The sequence below is a fragment of the Artibeus jamaicensis genome, unplaced genomic scaffold (assembly GCF_021234435.1).
Source record: "Artibeus jamaicensis isolate MK-2021 breed Jamaican fruit bat unplaced genomic scaffold, CSHL_Jam_final contig_648, whole genome shotgun sequence".
NCBI lineage: Eukaryota > Metazoa > Chordata > Mammalia > Chiroptera > Phyllostomidae > Artibeus > Artibeus jamaicensis.
The window spans coordinates 318,574-335,750 of record NW_026521912.1 but is presented as its reverse complement, the minus strand read 5'-3'; the positions used below and the strand labels follow the sequence as shown (position 1 = coordinate 335,750).

Genomic DNA, 17,177 nt, shown 5'->3' with positions numbered 1-17,177 from the left:
TCAACATTTTGAATATACTTTTTGTATCTCACATGCATTCAGGTTTCCCTCAATTTTTTTGTAATACATATGATGGAAGGTTTGACAGCTTTCAGACAAACACAGTATCTTGTCACACTTAGCTTTTCTAAAGAAATATCCAAGTAGGTTCTGTGTTTAAAGTGTGCCATATACAAAACAAACTGCAAAAAATAAGACATAAACTATTGCCAATAAGAAGCAGCCATGTCCTTAGAGGTAGTGGAGGAGGCTCTCCCCCACAGACTTCAGGAGAATGGGCTGCACACAGCATGTATTCTCTGATGGGGTGGGGTAGCTGGCATGGTAGCTGTAGGAGTTTTTATGGAAGTTGTTTTTATACCTGGACAGATGCAGTAATTTTTAAAAATATTTTATTTATTTGTCTTCAGAAAGAAGGGAAGGGAAACACAGAGAAAGGGAGAGAAACATCAGTTGGCTGCCCCTTGTACATGCCCTGACAGGGACCAAACCCACAATCTGGGCTTGTGTCCTGAAGGGGGATAGAAATGGTGACCTTTCACTTTGCGAGATGACGTCCAACCCACTGAGCACACCGGTCAGAGCAGACACAGTAATTTAACAACAAACAAGAGATACTGAGAACCATGTAAATAAGCCAGTAAATATGTCCCAAATCCAATTTCTCTCACCCAAAGCCATTAGGTGCCCACATCTTCTCCCATGCCAGCGGCACACACACGTATCAGAGGGGACACAGTGAAAATGGGGAGTGATCTTAACTGTGTAAAATATCTTACCTTCATAAAATTTATGAAAAAACACACAACCATGTGAATATACTGTGAGGCTCCTCCCAGGGCCTCGGAAGGGGCCCAGACAAGCGCAGGCCGGAAGCTCACACATCACAAGCTCTGATAAACACAGTTCTGCCCCTCAGATCTGCCCCCCAGCTCTGCCCCCCTTCTGTAGACTCCCCTGTTGCCGAATGTCAAGGAGCCCCCAGGCCAGGGCCAAGGCCCCACATGACTCGCTGCCCCTCCACCACGTCGCCAGGCACCAAGAGCACTGCAGGTCCTGTCTCCCTCCCTTTGTGAGTGCCTGTGCTCAGCAGGTACCTTCCTGAGCTCCACTTCCTTCCTGCACTGTGGGGGTTGGTTAGGACCTGGGGTGGAGCCCTCTGGAATGGCATTGATGCCTCTATAATGAGACATGAGAGAGATGATTTCTCTCTCCAAATGTGAGGAGGCAGAGAGTGCAGCCCTCACCAGATCCTGACCCCTGCCAGCACCGGATGTCTGTTTCCAGCCTCCAGAAATGTGTTCCATGTGGCATTTGTGTTAGAGCAGCCTGAGTGGAGGGAGAGCAAGTGAGGGAGCGCCCTCGCACCTCTGAAGGCTGGGGCTAGGGTTGGGGTAGGGCCTCTACATTACTGTGGACCAGGGGAAATAAGGGCGGCCAAGATGTGGGAGGTGGGAGGTGGGTGAACCCCTGCTTAACAGACTGCAATTGCCCCATATGGACATTCTCATAAGGCTTTGATACCTAAGTGTTATGAAAGAAGCAAGTTTAATGTTATTAAAATGCTACATGACATGTTTCAATGCTTACAAATATTTCATCCTGTAGAGCTATTGAAACGTTTGAAAGCACATCTGTGTCTGGAGCGAACCCTGGGATGACCTGACCTGGCTGCCTTGAGGGCCGGCACCCCGGGCATTGCTGGTGTGCTTGGCAGGCCAAGAGAAGGGGCTCCGAGAGCCTGAGGGGCAGGCTGTCTGTTTCAAGAAGTGAAGTATTCTGAACTGTGAGGGCTGGCTTTCTGTCCTCCATTCACCAGCACATCCCCAGCAGGTACCACGTGCCTGGAGCCTGACAGGAGGGTAAGCAAGTAGAGCACTTAGGTGACTTGCCTGAGGAGGAAAGAATGGCTCCAGGTGACAGGGTGAGGAAGAGGCACCCAGGGCTCAAACTCAAGGTGTCCCTGTTACTGTGCCTACCTGCCAGTTCTCCTCTGTGCAGGAAACAAGAACACGGGTATTGTTGTGGGGCCTTTTCACCTCAGGCAGGCATCTCTGAAACGGTCCTTCTTATAAGTTCATGGGAACATAGGGTGGTTGCTGCTTCCCCAGGGTGTTGCAGGCGGATGTGAGGGCACACAGAGGAAGCACCCTTTCCTGCCAAGACACCAGACAGGAGCACCAGCTGGGCTGGCCTCCACCTGCTGCCCAGCATCTGGCTCAGGCACGGGAAGGCAAGGTGAGCCCACCAGCCTGGCCTGCAGGACACAGCCACTTGGGAGGGCCCTCTGCACTGGCCTGGCCCCACCTATGGAGTGCATGACCACAGGTGGCGTGGCCACAGGGCAAGCCCCTTGGACAGCAACTCTGAGGCAGGTCTGCAACACCCTGCACAGGGCAGGACACAGACCATGCACAGGAAGCATGCGGTCCGGTCCTTCCCTCTTCCCACCATCACCCCACCTCCTGGGAGCTGAGAGTGTTTACCATGTCTCTTCCAGCTTCCAATGCCGTCACATCTGAATCCTACAGATGGTAAACAGCCAACCTGAGAGCATTCCTTGCAGATGCAAACCCCCTGGCCAGAGCTCACACTCCAACCACCTACTTCACAGGCTCTCACACTCTGGGCCACTAGCCCTGGTCACCCTGAGACAAGGGCCAGAGGACTGGGGACAGCCCCTATGCCCCAATGACCACAGAAATTATTCACACAGGCCAATCATAAGCCTGCTTACCCAGTCTTAGACTCTGCTGTTTCTTCCTGTGTAAATCCCAGTCGCCCATCCCTCTGCCTCCTGACCCATGCTGCTGTTTTGGGATGTACCCTCCTGCCCTGTGGCATGGCGGGGGTGGGGTGGGGGTAGGGCTCCTTTTGAGACCTATGAAGAGCATACTGCCTTTTCAATGGCCATCGTCTCCCCCTGGCTTTACTCCACCTGACATTTTCTATTAACACACTGATCCTCAAACATTGTGCTCCTCTCACCAGCTATGCTCCCACCCAGCATATGCACCCCAATGCAGCCCCTACTGGCAGTGTTGCTCCCACTACTCCCTGACTGCCAGCTGCAGCTGGGGTCAGTGCCCGGTAGCCTCCTGCGCTCTCCAACAGGCCACTCCCCATCTGTGTCCTCGCTAGCACATAATGTTCATGGCTGACCCCACAGACAGCAGGTCCCATGGAGGTGGAGGGGCCACATACATGGGATGAACGAGGAAATGAATGAGTAAATGGAGGGATGTATAGGGGACTGCAGGCCGTGTAGCCTCCTCAGCCTGATCCACAGGTCCATTGCCCACTTCTCTGTCCAAGAGTAACATGTTCACCTCTCCCATCTCATCCACTCCTGGCCCTCCTAAACTCCACTCCACAGGAGAGCTGCACACCCACTGGGCCTGGGCCTGTGCACCTGACCTTCTCGGCCTCATCTCACCTAGGCCCATGGGGCTGAATGCCCACAGTGGGTGGCCCCAAGCAGACAGTGAGAGAGCCACAGGATGAACAAGCCCGTCTGCACACTCTGCTGCTTCCCTCGAGTCCCCTCTATGTACAGAGAATAGATACAGAGTGTTCTGCCTCCCTCGAGTTCCTTCTATGTACAGAGAATAGATACAGAGTGTTCTGCCTCCCAGAAATAATGAACACACACTCCATGCATGCGCAGCGGTGTAATGTGGCAGCACAGGTTGAGAGGGACAATGTTTGGGGTGGCCACCTGGGGAGTATGGATAATGAGGATGCCTGGCTGTGACAGAAGCCTGAGCATGGGGACCCCCGTGGAGGGGCCCAAAGGAAGGGAGGGACAAAGAGGGACAGAGAGGGACTGATGAGCTAAGCACAGCCTGCGATGATCTGCTATTCCTTCAACTTGGTCCCCCCTCTCCTTGCCCCTGTGGCTTTTCTTGCAGCAAAGAAGGAGGTAAGAAATTACTAACTTCAAAATACACAATTACAGTACCATAATAAGTAAGTGTTGACACAAATTCACACAGGTGCAGGATTCTGAGGGGCACCCAGGAGGTGCCCCCCTTTACTCCTGCATCCCCACTCCACACAGTGAGAATCCCTAGTTTAGGGATTTTCAACCTGTGCTCTTGTGAACCATGGCAGGCTGACCTGAGGCGCAACTCTGCCCCCTCAATCAGCATAACTGTTTTTTTTCCCATACAAAAACAGCAATTTTATTTGCTGGGCTAAATTAACAAAGGGCCCTACCACCTAAAAGAGCGGAGGGTGATGGCTGGGTCAGTGGTGTCTGTGAGGAAGGGGCTCTTCTGCTGCACTTGCCCATCTTCCTCACCAGGCCCCTCCACCCTGCGAGAGGAGGGCCCATCAGCTGGGCATGGGGGCACTCTCTGACCCACCTCCTCCCGCTGGCTGGGCGCCTGGGGGTGAAGGCCAGCCCCACTCCCCAGGTGAGTATGACTGTGCAGGGCCTGCCTCCCACTCCTGCCACTGTCCCTCTGCCCAGTGTGGTTGGGAGGGGTGGCCTGGGGTTGGAGGCCATGCTGAGCTAGACTCATTCTCCAGCTCTGGGTGCACTGAGCCCCTCACTGGGGTTATGGCAATGCTTCAGGGCCCTGTTCCCTTTGTCGAGCTCCTGTGGGGAGGAGAATTGCGTGGTTAGTACTGGTATTACTAGGTTTCTTGTGTTTTACTACCAAACATCCCACCTTCAGTTTCTAATCATTCATTAAGATTGGGGGCACAGCCAAATCACTTGGGTACCTCTTAAAAATATCAACTCCCAGGTCTTCAAACAAGACATGCTCCCAAGGTTCACAGCAGCCCATTCACAAACACCAGAAGGTGGAGACAACACACATGCCATCGACAGGCAAACAGATCAGCACACCCAGACAGTGGGACTATTTATTCAGCCATGAAAAGGAAGGAAGCACTGACACAGGCCACAGCATGGATGAACCTCGAAAACATGTTGCTGAATGAGAGAAGCAAGACACACAAGGCCACATATTATACGATTCCAGTTATATGAAATTCCAGAATAGGCATGGAGACTCAGGGTATATCAGTGGTTGACAGGGGCTGGAGAGAGGAAGGGAATGAAGAGTCACTGCTTCATGGGATCGCCTTCTGGGGCAATGAAAAAATTCTGCAACTACATGGTGGTAATGTAACTAGACACCACTATATTGCACACTATAAACTGGCTAAAAAGTGTACTTTATGTTACTTGGACTTCACCATAATTTTAAAAATTACAAAAACAATTCCTGATCACTATTGTAAACCAAAATCTGTAGGGTTGGAATTAGGGATCTGTAGCTTTAAGAAACTACATCATGGACAAAATAAAATTAAGCAGAACTTAAGACTCACCTGGAGGAACCTCAGGTCCATCCTATTTGGGGACTTTCTAAGCCTGGGTTGGTGGACATGGGCTGGAGTCCACCCCATTTCCCCACAGAGCAGGTGCAGGTATGTGCAGCTTCAGTGGGCTGAGCCCTGGTGGGCTGGGACATACCTTAGGCTCGGCTGCATAAGCCAGACCCCTAGCAAGTGATTGGCCAAGGAGTGAGTGTGAGCTTTCATCAGAGCCAATGAGAATCAGGCCCAGAGTCAGGAGAGAAAGTACTGGGAGGGTCTTTCTGCTGATTTGCTGGAGGTGGGAAGTGGGCCTGGGCACATGGCAGATGGTGGTGAGCAATTGCTGACTGACTTTAAGGGGCAAGTCTGTCCACTAGGGGCAAACACAGAGGTCTCAGAGGTGGACAGGCTAAGCCTGATGCTGGGCCTAGCAGCCACCTGACCCCAATGCTGGCCTCATGATGAGGTGACCCAGACCCCATAGTGTGCAGGGGAGACTGAAGACTGCTGGAACCCTATCACTGCTCCTCAGAGGTGGGGGACTGAAGCACAGTGAGGAGCTCTGAGACATCACATTTGCTCTGGAGTGACGTGTGCAGGGAGGCATTATTAGAAAGGAGTCAGGGGACGTTCCCCGCCTCCTGCCCATCCCCCAGGCTCTGAAGGGACTGTGCCTGGTGAACTGAGTGTGCCTTGGTGCCTGCCCTCTGCCCGAACTCACCTTGCCAGGCGCACACATGGTTCCATCAAGTGGGGGGCCCTTCTTGGTCTTGCAAAAATAGGGATTGTCAGGGTGGCTGCACCACAGCTGCTTGCAGGGGTCGAAGGTCCGGAACTGAAAAAGAACACCAGCTGCTAGTTAGGGCGCTTCCCACTGGGGGTACCCTGTTCCCCCAGATCCTCTTGGAGAGCTGTGCAGCCAGGTATGGCCTGGCTGCCTGGGACAGGCCTGTGTGGCCAGCTGGTGTCCTGAGCTCCCTGTGATTCTGAGGCCATGAGAATCTGGGGTGTATAGCCACTGATTCAAGTCCCTGTGGGCTACTGGGCCTTCGAAGCCCCCCCCCCATGGCCTCACTTCCCACAGGGCCTGGACAAACAGCTGAGGGCCAGTATGCCTGGCATGGGCGCTGGGTGGGCATTTCTCTGGCCCAGGGGCCATCACGACAGTGCCCTAAGTGCACCCCTTGACCCACCTCTTGACCTTCTCCTGAAGCCCAACCCTCTGCTCCAACAGGCCCTGTCCCTGCTACAGCCTTGCCCTCTGTCTTGCGGGCCTCATAGGGACTTTTTTGCTGACTTTCTACTTCATAGCCTGAGAGCCCTTTCTTCAGGGCACCCCTGAAGGGTACTGTTGAGACCAGAACTGGCTGTGCCACTCCCCCCTTCAAACTTTTCTGGAGCTCCCCATTGCCTACTACATTCCCCAAGCTCTTGCACAAGCAGTGGGTTAGACAGCCTTGGGACCCAGATCCACCCTTCCCACCCACTTACTCTGTGGCCTCAGGTACTTTACTTCCCCTCTATGGGCCCCCAACTCCTCATCTGTAAAATAGGGATCCTTTGCAGGCCTCCTCCGTGCAGGGGAGGTGAGCACTGAGGCAGACACTGACAGACACTAATGCTCTGGCTAGGCTGCTGCACAGCTGATGGCCCATGCCAGCAGATACACCCAGTTTTGAGGTGCTGACAGGTGTGTCTCAGCCCTCAGCCCCAAGGAACCACTGGATCCTCCTCTGTGTGTGATGTGCCCACACCTCCAGGCCTTTGCACTAGTGAGTCCTGCCTCTGGAATGCCCTGTCCTCCCACTCAGCCTCACCCCTCACCTCTTCCTAGGGAAGCCCTCCTGAACTCTGCAGACCACACAGGGCCTCGCCAGGCCCCCAGCATCCCTTGCTGATGCCCAGGTCACACAGCCTTTATCAGCTGTGTGCTCCCTGACCAGGACCAAGTCAGGAGAGGCAGGTGGGCACTGTGTGTGACTGGGTGCGGAGGGAAATGCTGCCCCAGGGTGCCGGCTCCGACACTCACCGCAGTGCACATCATGTAGCCCAGGCCGAAGTCGAAGCGGCACTGCTCATTCATGGAGTAATGCAGCCCAGGGAGCTGGGGCAGCGTTGGCCAGTCGTGGGCGAAGGGGTCATCCCGCAGGCAGTCATAAGAGCTGTGAGGGGACATGGGTGCTGCAGGCTGCCTTCAGCTGGACTGGCCATCCAGCCTGTGGGGCAGCTGAGGCCCCTCCTGGAGCTGGCTGGAGGGCCTGTCTGCACATCCCAGCTCTTGGCTGTGTTGCCTCAGTTTCCTGGCTGCATTTCTGTTCCTTGGTGCAAACTACCCAGGGCCTGGTTTACCTAAATCCCAGGTGTCTATTAAAGATGCCTCCCACAGTGGGACTCCTCCCCAACACTGACCTGTGCTGCCCACTGCCTCTCCCCTCCCCTGTACCTGGAATTGGAGGACCGAAGGTGTGGGGGCTCGTGCTGAGCCTGGGCACACCAGGACATGAACCTTGCTATAGCTGAGCCCCAGGCTCTAGGCTGTCTGTGGGGGAACAGGGTGGTACTCACTGCAGGTAGCGGCTCAGCTCCTGCTGGCTGCAGCGGGACCAGTGGAAGCGGTGGAAGGCTGCTTGCACCAGGGGCGCCATGATGCTGCCCAGTCGGACCTCATCGCCACAGCGGTTGCCTTGCCCATCATGCTCCATGCCCAGCCTGCACGGGGAGCCACGCAGCCTTGCTGAGCTCCCACCTGCCACGCTGGCCTATCAGCTTTGCCCTACCCACCCTCCCTCTGTGGGCCTGGCTCGGAGAAGTGGGGCCCCTCAGGCAGCATTTCCCAGACAGCCAGGGTGCTGGGGCCACTTACACGTGGCCAGTCTCGTGGGCCACCACAAACGCTGAGGAGAAGCCATCCTCGTGGTTCAGGGTGCAGCTTCGGACGGGGTGGCACATACCGGTGACAGGAGCATAGCCTGGGAGGAGATGAAAGGTGGCTCCAGCTTCCGGGGCCCACGGTCCCCAGGACAGAGCCACCTGCCCCCGGGGGCACAGCTCAGGAGAGCCCTGCCTGGGCAGCAGGTCTCAGTCCTGCCTACCCGCCCCCCATGACAGGTCTTATCTGAGATATTGAGATATTCTAATGGAGATATTCTAAAATATGAAGATATTCTAATATTATATTATATTACCTATTATTATTTCACCTTTCATAGGTAGCTGTAAAATCCACTAAGTTAGGATCGAAAACATCCACAGGTATGACATGTACATATGGAAGAGGGGGGCCAGGCTGTCCTCTCCTCCCAGTCTCGGTAACCAGCTGGCCCAGCATCACTGGGTAAGCGTCACCGTCCCCTCTGTTCTGCAGCACCACCTTTGCGACCAACCACGTTCACGCCGAAGTCCAACTCTGGACTCTCTCCTGTTCTAAAGACACATTTGTAAGTCCTTGCATCAAATGTACACTCTCGGATGGTGGTATTTTTGTAAGGATTGAATATGTTTTCATCATCTTCTTCAACTGTTCCTGGCTATGCTTGGCTCACCGCTGGTCTGTAGAAAGGTTAGAACCAACTTGCCAATACCCTCAAGATGTCCTGCTGGAGCTGCATTTGCCCCAAAGCACATGATGTTGCCCTCGAGATGAACCTGGAGAACCTGGTCTCCGAGCACTGGGGAGTCTCCCTGCCTGCCCACAGGCGGGGCCTGCCCATCATCAAGGCCTTGTCATAATTTCCGGTCTAGTTGTTGGACACATTTTCTTAGACTTACTCCTAGGTATTTGATTTCTTTTGTTCCACTACAAGTGATACTAAATTAAAAAATTTAATCTGTTTATTGTTAGAATACATAAATTCCATTGACTTTTGTATATTGACATGCAATCCAAATATTACTTAATAATTTTAATGATTTCTTTTTAGATTCTTTTGGATTTTCTATGTACACCAGTATATCACCTTCAAACAAGAGTCAGATTTTTTTCCCTTTCTGATTCCTGTATTTTTATTTCTCCCTTGGCTGGGGCCTCCACGGTGGGTACGAAGAGAAGCGGCGGCAGCGGGCACTTCTGACCCAGTCTCAGTCAGGAGAGAAGCTTTGGACACATCGCCGTTGCAGTTTCAGGGAAACCGCCCACTACCACATTCAGAAAGTTCTTCCAGTCCTACTTCGGCAGGACATTTGACCATAAACAAATCTTGATTTTTATCAAATACTTTTTCTGGATCAATTGAGATGATCAATGAAGATACATTTTTTTCCTTTATTCTGTTAAGGTGGTAAATCACAATGATGGATTTTCAAATGTTAAGCAAACCTCGCGTTCCTAGAATATGGTGAAGTTTATTATGACATAGTACTTTTTAAAAAATACAGCACCAAATTTGATTTGCTAATATTCTGTGACAGATTTTGTATCTATACTCCTGAGAGAGACTGGCCTGTATTTTGTTCTTATAAGGTCCTTAGATTGTGGTTTCAATGTTAGCAGACCCCTCATAAAATTAGCTGGAAAAATGTTCCTTTTTTTCATTGTGTCAGCATTTGTATGTGCTTGGTATGATTCTTCCTTAGAACTTATGAAGAATTCTTGTGTAAAATTATCAATTCCAGGAGTTAGCTTTGAAGGAAGGTTTTTAATTATAAATTCAAAATCTTTAATTGATATGAGTCTATTCAGATTTTCTATTTTTTCTCAGATTTTATGTTTAGTCAAAGTATTTGTACCCTTCATCTAAATTGAGAAATTTATTGACACAAAGCTCTTCGAAATACCTTCTCATTATCTTATAATCTTTTTAAAGTAAAATTTGTAATTATGTCCCTTTTATATTTGTGATTTTAGTAAACTTATATTTTCTTTCTTTTTAAAAATTAGTATTGCTGTGGGCTTTTCTGTTTTAATCCATGTTTTTCAAAGATGCTAATTTTGGTTTTATTTGTTTTCTCTATTGCGCTATTGATTTTCATTTCAACTCTTACCTTTAAAATTTCCTTCCTTCTATTTTTGTGGGTTTAGTTTGATGTTTTGTTTCAAATTCCTTGAGATAGATGTTTCTATGACTGATTTTTCAGCCTTTTTTTCCTTAATACATGCCCTTAAGGCTATAAACACCATTCCAACCATTGTGTTAGCTATGTCCCCAAGTGCTGTCATTGCCATTCCGTCTACAATTGTGTTCCACAATGTGCTGGTGTTTCTTCTTTGAACCATAAATTATTTATGCATATAATGTTTAATTTCCAGGCATTCAAAATATTTCAAGCTATCTTTCTTTCCTGTGTGACTTTGATCTTTTACGTTCTGTTGAGACTTCCCTATGGCCCAGCATAGTCTGTTTATGGGTCTGTTTTTATGTACGCTCACAAGGTCAGGTTTTCCAAATTGTTTGGTGCAGTATTCTATATCTGCTTGTATATTTCAAATCTTCTGTACCTTTACTGATTTTCTTACCTGTTGTTCTTTCCATTAAAAAGTAAATATATTACAATTTTCGACTATGGTTATAGACTTGCCTATTCTTCTTTTAGATCTGCCAGTTTTATATAGTTTGAATTTTTAAGTAAAATCTCTAAAATTTTAATGTCTAAAATCTTGTTCAAACTTGCTTTTTAAAACTGGGGCAGCAAACAACTTTGAAACCCAGCTGCAGATCCCAGCTGGGGCCTGGCCGCCAGCCCCTGCCCCCACCTCCTTCACCACCTCTGCCCTTCACCGCCCCCTGGAGTAGGTGGTGCCCTGGGAGAAATGGCAGGGGCACTAGCACTGACCCAGGCTCTTGCCGGGAGGGCGAGGTGGCCACCACCCCCTGCCCTGACACCCTTCCCTGGCTTTTGCCAAGACTCCCAGAGCCCTTGCAGGTCCCGTGGCTTATGCCTGGCCTCCTTCCTCTCCGACCCCTGAATGAGCAAGGCTCACCTTGCATGCCTGAGGGCCCGAAGTCCTGCCGTGTGAGGAAGATGGCATGATCATGGTATTCGTCGTGGCCTGTGTCTGGCTTTTGTTGGAGGTAGGCCCAGCGGCAGACGTTCTCCAGGCTCTGAGAGGGGTTCCCGATTTCAATCAGGCTTGTGGACTGCGGGGGTGGAGAGATGGAAAAGGAGTTAGTGTCTTGTGGGTCACTGGGGGCTAAGTGGACAGGCCCCAGCCCCTGGGGACCTGATTCAGGTGGCACAGTGGCCCTTGCCCAGTCTTCTCAGGACCTGCTTTCTACTTGGCTCCATTCTTGGCTCCCCGGTGAGTTTCCACTCAAAGTCACTGTGCACAGTTTTCAGTGAGATGTGGAAGAGGTCATCTAAGGCCTCAAAGGCTCCCCTTGGCTCACCTCATTTCCAGGGCTCCCTGCATTCTATCAGACACCAGTTCTGTGCAGCCCTGGACAGGAGGCAAAAGTCATGTGGCCTTTGCCCCAAAGAGCTCACAGTGCGGGCAGGGTCCAGGGCAGAAGAAAGAAGTTTCAGTATGGCGTGCCAGCCTAGGGAAGGGCAGGGAGACCTATTGTAACTGAAAGGGTCAGGCCAGTTTTCCAGCCCTCCAGACTGCTCATGACCTAGTTATCCCAACTCAAGTGATAGCCTGCAGCTTAATCAAAACTCTGTTCTACCTTGCACGATAGACATCTGGCGCTAGCCACAATGGCCGATGGTCAGAGTGATCCTCCTGTACCCGGGAATAGCCTGGCTTGTCCTGGCTCTCATTCTGGAACCCTGAGGCACCCACCTGGAAGAACAACAAACTACCCCCTTGCCTATCCCCCCACAAACCCTGTGGTTTTTCTTTTAAAAACCCAATTCCTGTCTCCTCCCAGTGCTGCAGTCAATCCCAACTCAGCCCGCCCGTAAGCACAGCATCAAATAAAGGCACTTGGAGCTGATCATACAGTTCCTCCTGCCTCTATTTCTTGCACATTTCTAACAGTAATGGATTGGAATGAGGTTCAGAATAGGGTGTAGGCTAAGAAGCCCCCAATCCCCACCCCACAAGCCTAGCTTGGGGGCTGGGAAAAGCAGCAGCACAGGGACTGAGAATTATTTTGCATATCATAACAGCAGGCTAGCCTCACAGAAATAGTGAAAGATCTGCCTGGGCCAGGGTGATGGGCGTGACTTTGGCCCATGATGTACCAAGGAGGTTAGCTCCCTGGGTTACAGTACCTGCACAAGAGCTTGGCGATGGTCTGCTCCACGCCATGGGGCCACACCTACCTGGACTAACTATGGCAGCCAAGAAAGACAGAAAATATGGGAGTGTAGCAGGCGTAGCTGATTGTGGGGGGAGTCAGAAATGGGATTATGGGGACTTCCACCAAGATGGAGGCGTAGGTGGACACACTGTGCCTTCTCGCCCAACCAACTTTAAAAACAACAGAGTTTTAGCAACAAAAACGCAGCCAAACCACAGAAAATTGAACTACATGGAAGTCTGACAACAACGAACCCTTCAGCCAAACTGGTAAGAGGGGCAGAGCCAGCAGCAGAGCAGGGTCGGGCAGAAAAGATCCACTGGACCTACCTGGGCGCGCGACTCAGGCGCACGAGCAGCTGTGGGTGGATCCCAGGTGTGGAGTAATGGGTGGACCCACTGAGGGCTGACCGCGGCCACACAGATGCGCACAGATAAACTGGTGAAGGAGCCAGCAGTGAGAGGGACCACGCAGGCTCCAGCAGCTGGAAGCAGCAGAGGGGACCGCTATTGTCCCCCTTTTGACCCTGCCCCCACATACAGCATCACAGACCAGCGACCTGGGTGGCCCTGCCCTGGTGAACACCTAAGGCTCTGTTCCTCATACGTAACTGGCACGAACAGATCAAAACATGGCTCAAGAACAACTCAGAGCCCCAGAGGCGATAAATCTAAGTGATGAAGAAATAGCAAAACTTTCAGATGCACAGTTCAAAACACTGGTGATCAGGATGCTCACAGAACTGGCTGATTTTAGTCACAAATTAAAAGAACATATGAATGCTAAACTAATTGAAATGAAGGGAAATGCACAGGAAACCAATAGTAATGGAAAGGAAACTCAAATCAAAGGAGTGGACCAGAAGAAAGAAAAAAATGACCAAACAGAAAAGGATGAAGAAACAAGAATTCAAAAAAATGAGGAGAGGCTTAGGAACCTTCAGGACATCTTTAAACTTTCCAACATCCGAATTATAGGGGTACCAGAAGGGGAAGAGAAACAGCCATGAGTGAAAAACTTGTTTGAACAAATAATAAAGGAGAACTTCCTCAATGTAGCAAAGGAAATAGACTTCCAGGAAATCCAGGAAGCTCAGAGAGTCCCAAGGAAGTTGGACCCAAGAAGGAACACACCAAGGCACATCATAATTACGTTAGCTAAGATTAAAATGAAGGAGAGAATCCTAGAAGCAGCAAGAGCTAAGGGGACAGTCACCTACAAAGGAGTTCCCATCAGACTGTCAGCAGATTTCTCAAAAGAGACCTTACAGGCAAGAAGGGGCTGGAAAGAAGTACTCCAAGTCATGAAATCCAAAGACCTACATCCAAGATTACTCTATCCAGCAAAGCTTTCATTTAGAATAGAAGGGCAGATAAAGTGCTTCTCAGATAAGGTCAAGTTCAAGGAGTTCATCATCACCAAGCCCTTATTGTATGAAATGTTAATGGGATTCATCTAAGAAAAAGAAGATAAAAAAACATGAACAGTGAAAGGACAGCAAACTCACAGTTATTAAGAACCACACCTAAAACAAAAGCAAACTAAGAGGACAGCAGGGGTTTTACTTTCTGGCCTAGATCAGGAGCAAACCACAGAAATGAAGATCACATGGAGGGTTAGCAACAGGGGAGTGGGAGAAGGAGAAGGGGGAAAAAGGTACAGAAAATAAGTAGCATAGACGGTAGGCAGAAAATAGATAGGGGGAGGATAAGAATAGTAGGGGAAATATAGAATCTAAAGAACTTGAGACACGTGGTCATAAATTAAAGGGGGGAATGGTGGGGGAGGGGGTGTGCAGGGTGGAGGAGAATGAAGGGGGGAAATAGAACTGTAATGGCACAATCAATAAAATATATTTAAAAAAAGAAATGGGATTATAGAGGAGGATCCAGGCTGGGATATAAACAAAAAGGTAGGTGGCCATGTGAGATGGGGGACAATGTGGCACTTTGCAGGGCCATGCGGGCCAACAGGGGTTGAAAGGACTCTGCCAGCTGGCCACGAGGAGGTGCCACATGGCTTGGGATTAAGAACTGGAGATCAACCATTATGGAAAATGCTATGGAATTTTCTCAGAAAAATAAAAATCGACCTGCCTTTTGACCCAGCAATTCCACTGCTAGGATTATATCCCAAGAATCCTAAAACATCAATTTCAAAGAACCTATGCACCACAATGTTCATAGCAGCACAATTTACAATAGCCGAGAGTTGGAAGCAACCTAGGTGCCCGTCAGTAAATGAATGGATCAAAAAATGGTGGTACATATACACAATGGAATTCTATGCAGCAGAGAGAAAGAAGGAGCTACTACCCTTTGCAACAACATGGACAGAACTGGAAAGCATTATGCTGAGTGAAATAGGCCAGGTGTTGAAAGACAAATGCCACATGATCTCACCTTTAACAGGAAGCTAAACAACAAAACAAATAAGCAAACAAAATAAAAACAAGGACACTGAAACAGAGAACAAGTGGGCAGTGACCAGAGGGGAGAGGGAAGGGAATTTAAGGGGGAAAAAGGGGAGGGATTTGGAGGAACAAGTATGAAAGACACAGGGATGAGGACTAGGGGGGAGGAAATAGGAGGGAGGTGGGGAGCACGGGGCAGGGGTGCTGGGATGGGAGAAATAGACAAAAAACTGTACTTGAAAAATAACTAAATAAAATTAAAAAAAAAAAAAAAAGAACTGGAGATCAGGGTGACACAGCTGATGGTGCTGGAACTGCAGGAGGCCTGCCTAGCCCAGCCCAGCCCAGATTACTGGGAGGAACTGGGAGAAGTGAGCTTTGGACTTCTGATTTTTTTTTTCTGGAGGACAGTACTTCTGACTGGTGTGCTCTGAGACAGCCCGACTAGGCAAAGGGGGAAGGCAAGACTGTGTGTTTGTGGGTGTATCTTTGTTTCTAAAGGGAGTGAGATTTAATGGCAGAATTCTGCCATTATTCTAAACCTATATACTTTATAATTAAGTAATTCCTTTTCTTTTTACCAAATTCTGGCATTGAGAGCCACAGTTCCTACCAGTAGCAGGCAAAAAAAGAACCCAGAGTTACAAGGCCCCCAGGGATGGGGGCTGGGAAGTTTCTGTAACACTGTTTTCATTCTATTTCACAGAAAATGATTCAACAGAGGCAAACAAATGAACAAACAAACAAACAAACAAAAAACCCTACAGCAGTTGCAGCAAAGGAGCCCCATAAAGAACAGGGCATGGAGCCGGTTCCCTCAGGAGCCACGGAGGAGAAAGCCGTGCACCGTGTGGTGTGCCGCTGCCCGTAGCCGAAGCCAGCCCCACTCTGCACCACAGCATTGCTGTTCCCGCTGCACAGGCACCCCTAAAGGAGCAAACAGGCTGGGAGAAATCAAGGAACTTGCCCCAGGTCACACAGCTGGAAAGTGTAGTTGAAATCTGAACCCAGTAAGCCTGGAACCAAAGTGTACATTTCATCCCCTGGACTAAATTGCCTCCTTCCCCACAAGGCTTCCTGCCAAGCTGAGGGTCCTGTGCACTCTCTTCATCTTGGAAGTTAGATCATGCTGTCGAACAGATACACGCACTCCTTGGAGGACTATGTGGGCATTCTGGCTTTTTCTCCCACAGCCACATCCACCAAGCAGTGCCAAACATCTGTCCTTGTGTGGGCAGGTCTAGGGTATTGCGGGTGAGCCAGGGCATCTCATGGAAGGAAGAATGAGACAAGGCTGGAGAGGGGCCAGGAGGTCTTGTGTGTCATCCAAGTTAGTGAATACAAGGTAGCAGACTAGCTCCCAGGTCCCATGCACAGAGCCAGCTGCTCCTGGGAGATGAGACTGGTATAAAAAGATATAGGGGGTCACATTCCAGAGTGAGAGTCCTGGTGACCAGGACATGCACAGAAGTGGGCAGCTTGGAGATGGTGGGAGCAGGGCAGAAAGGTGCCCTGCCTGCCTCTCTAGAGGGAAGGGAACATGTGACAGCCCTGACCAGTGAGCTGTGAACAAGGGTGATGTGTGGCTCTTCCTGGTCAAGTTTGCTCACTCCCATGAGACCTCCCCCTCTCTGGACTATGAACCAGCAACATCAAGAGGGTGGCTGCTCTGTCACCCAAGCCCCGAGTGACAATGAGACCAGAGTTCTCTGCCAGCTCACACTGGACACATAGCTGAGTAGGGAATAAAACTTTGTTGTAAACTGCTGGACTGTGGAGATTGTTTCTGCATCAGGTCACCCCAACCCTGGTGGTACAGAGGGGCTTGAGGGAGGGAAATGCAGCCGCGTCATACCCTAGACATACCCCATAGTCAGCCTCATCCCTGCCAGGTGGCAGCTGCCTCCAGGACACCCTGAGAGGTCCCGGCTCTTAAGCGGGGACCTTGTAAAAGAATCTCCTCCCTAGGAAGTGAGCTTTAGGTGGCAAGAGAAGGAAGGGACTCATGTGGGAGGACTGAATTCCTTACTAGAGTTTGGGGACTTGTGATTGTACCCTAATGAGTTTAAGATTGCCGGCCCAAGTCCAAATGGAGAATCATCATGTTAAATAGCGCAAGGTCTCAAGGTCTGAACAGTTTTAAATGTTATTTCTAAATGTGATTCTTGTTAAATGTTAAAATGTAGTACAGCATTTTGCAGATGCAACTGTCAACAGGATGAGCTCTACAAGAACTCAAACCAGAAAGT

General features: G+C 50.0%; 1 protein-coding gene across 7 annotated transcripts in view; it reads right to left on the bottom strand.

The window, feature by feature from the left end:
* The window catches only part of ADAMTS2 (ADAM metallopeptidase with thrombospondin type 1 motif 2), a 267,913-nt gene that overhangs the window by 60,215 nt on the left and 190,521 nt on the right, over window positions 1-17,177 (bottom strand). For 4 of the 7 annotated variants that reach the window (XM_053670905.1, XM_053670907.1, XM_053670909.1 and 1 more), the window contains exons 6-10: window positions 11,252-11,408; window positions 8,198-8,303; window positions 7,900-8,043; window positions 7,364-7,496; window positions 6,056-6,169 (exon numbers count right to left, since the gene is read on the bottom strand). In XM_053670905.1, the coding sequence (XP_053526880.1) occupies window positions 6,056-6,169; window positions 7,364-7,496; window positions 7,900-8,043; window positions 8,198-8,303; window positions 11,252-11,408 (654 nt within the window). Of the gene's footprint in view, window positions 1-4,089; window positions 4,604-4,932; window positions 5,053-6,055; window positions 6,170-7,363; window positions 7,497-7,899; window positions 8,044-8,197; window positions 8,304-11,251; window positions 11,409-17,177 lie in introns of those variants that run through there. The other 3 variants (XM_053670908.1, XM_053670911.1, XM_053670906.1) reach the window with 3 other exon arrangements.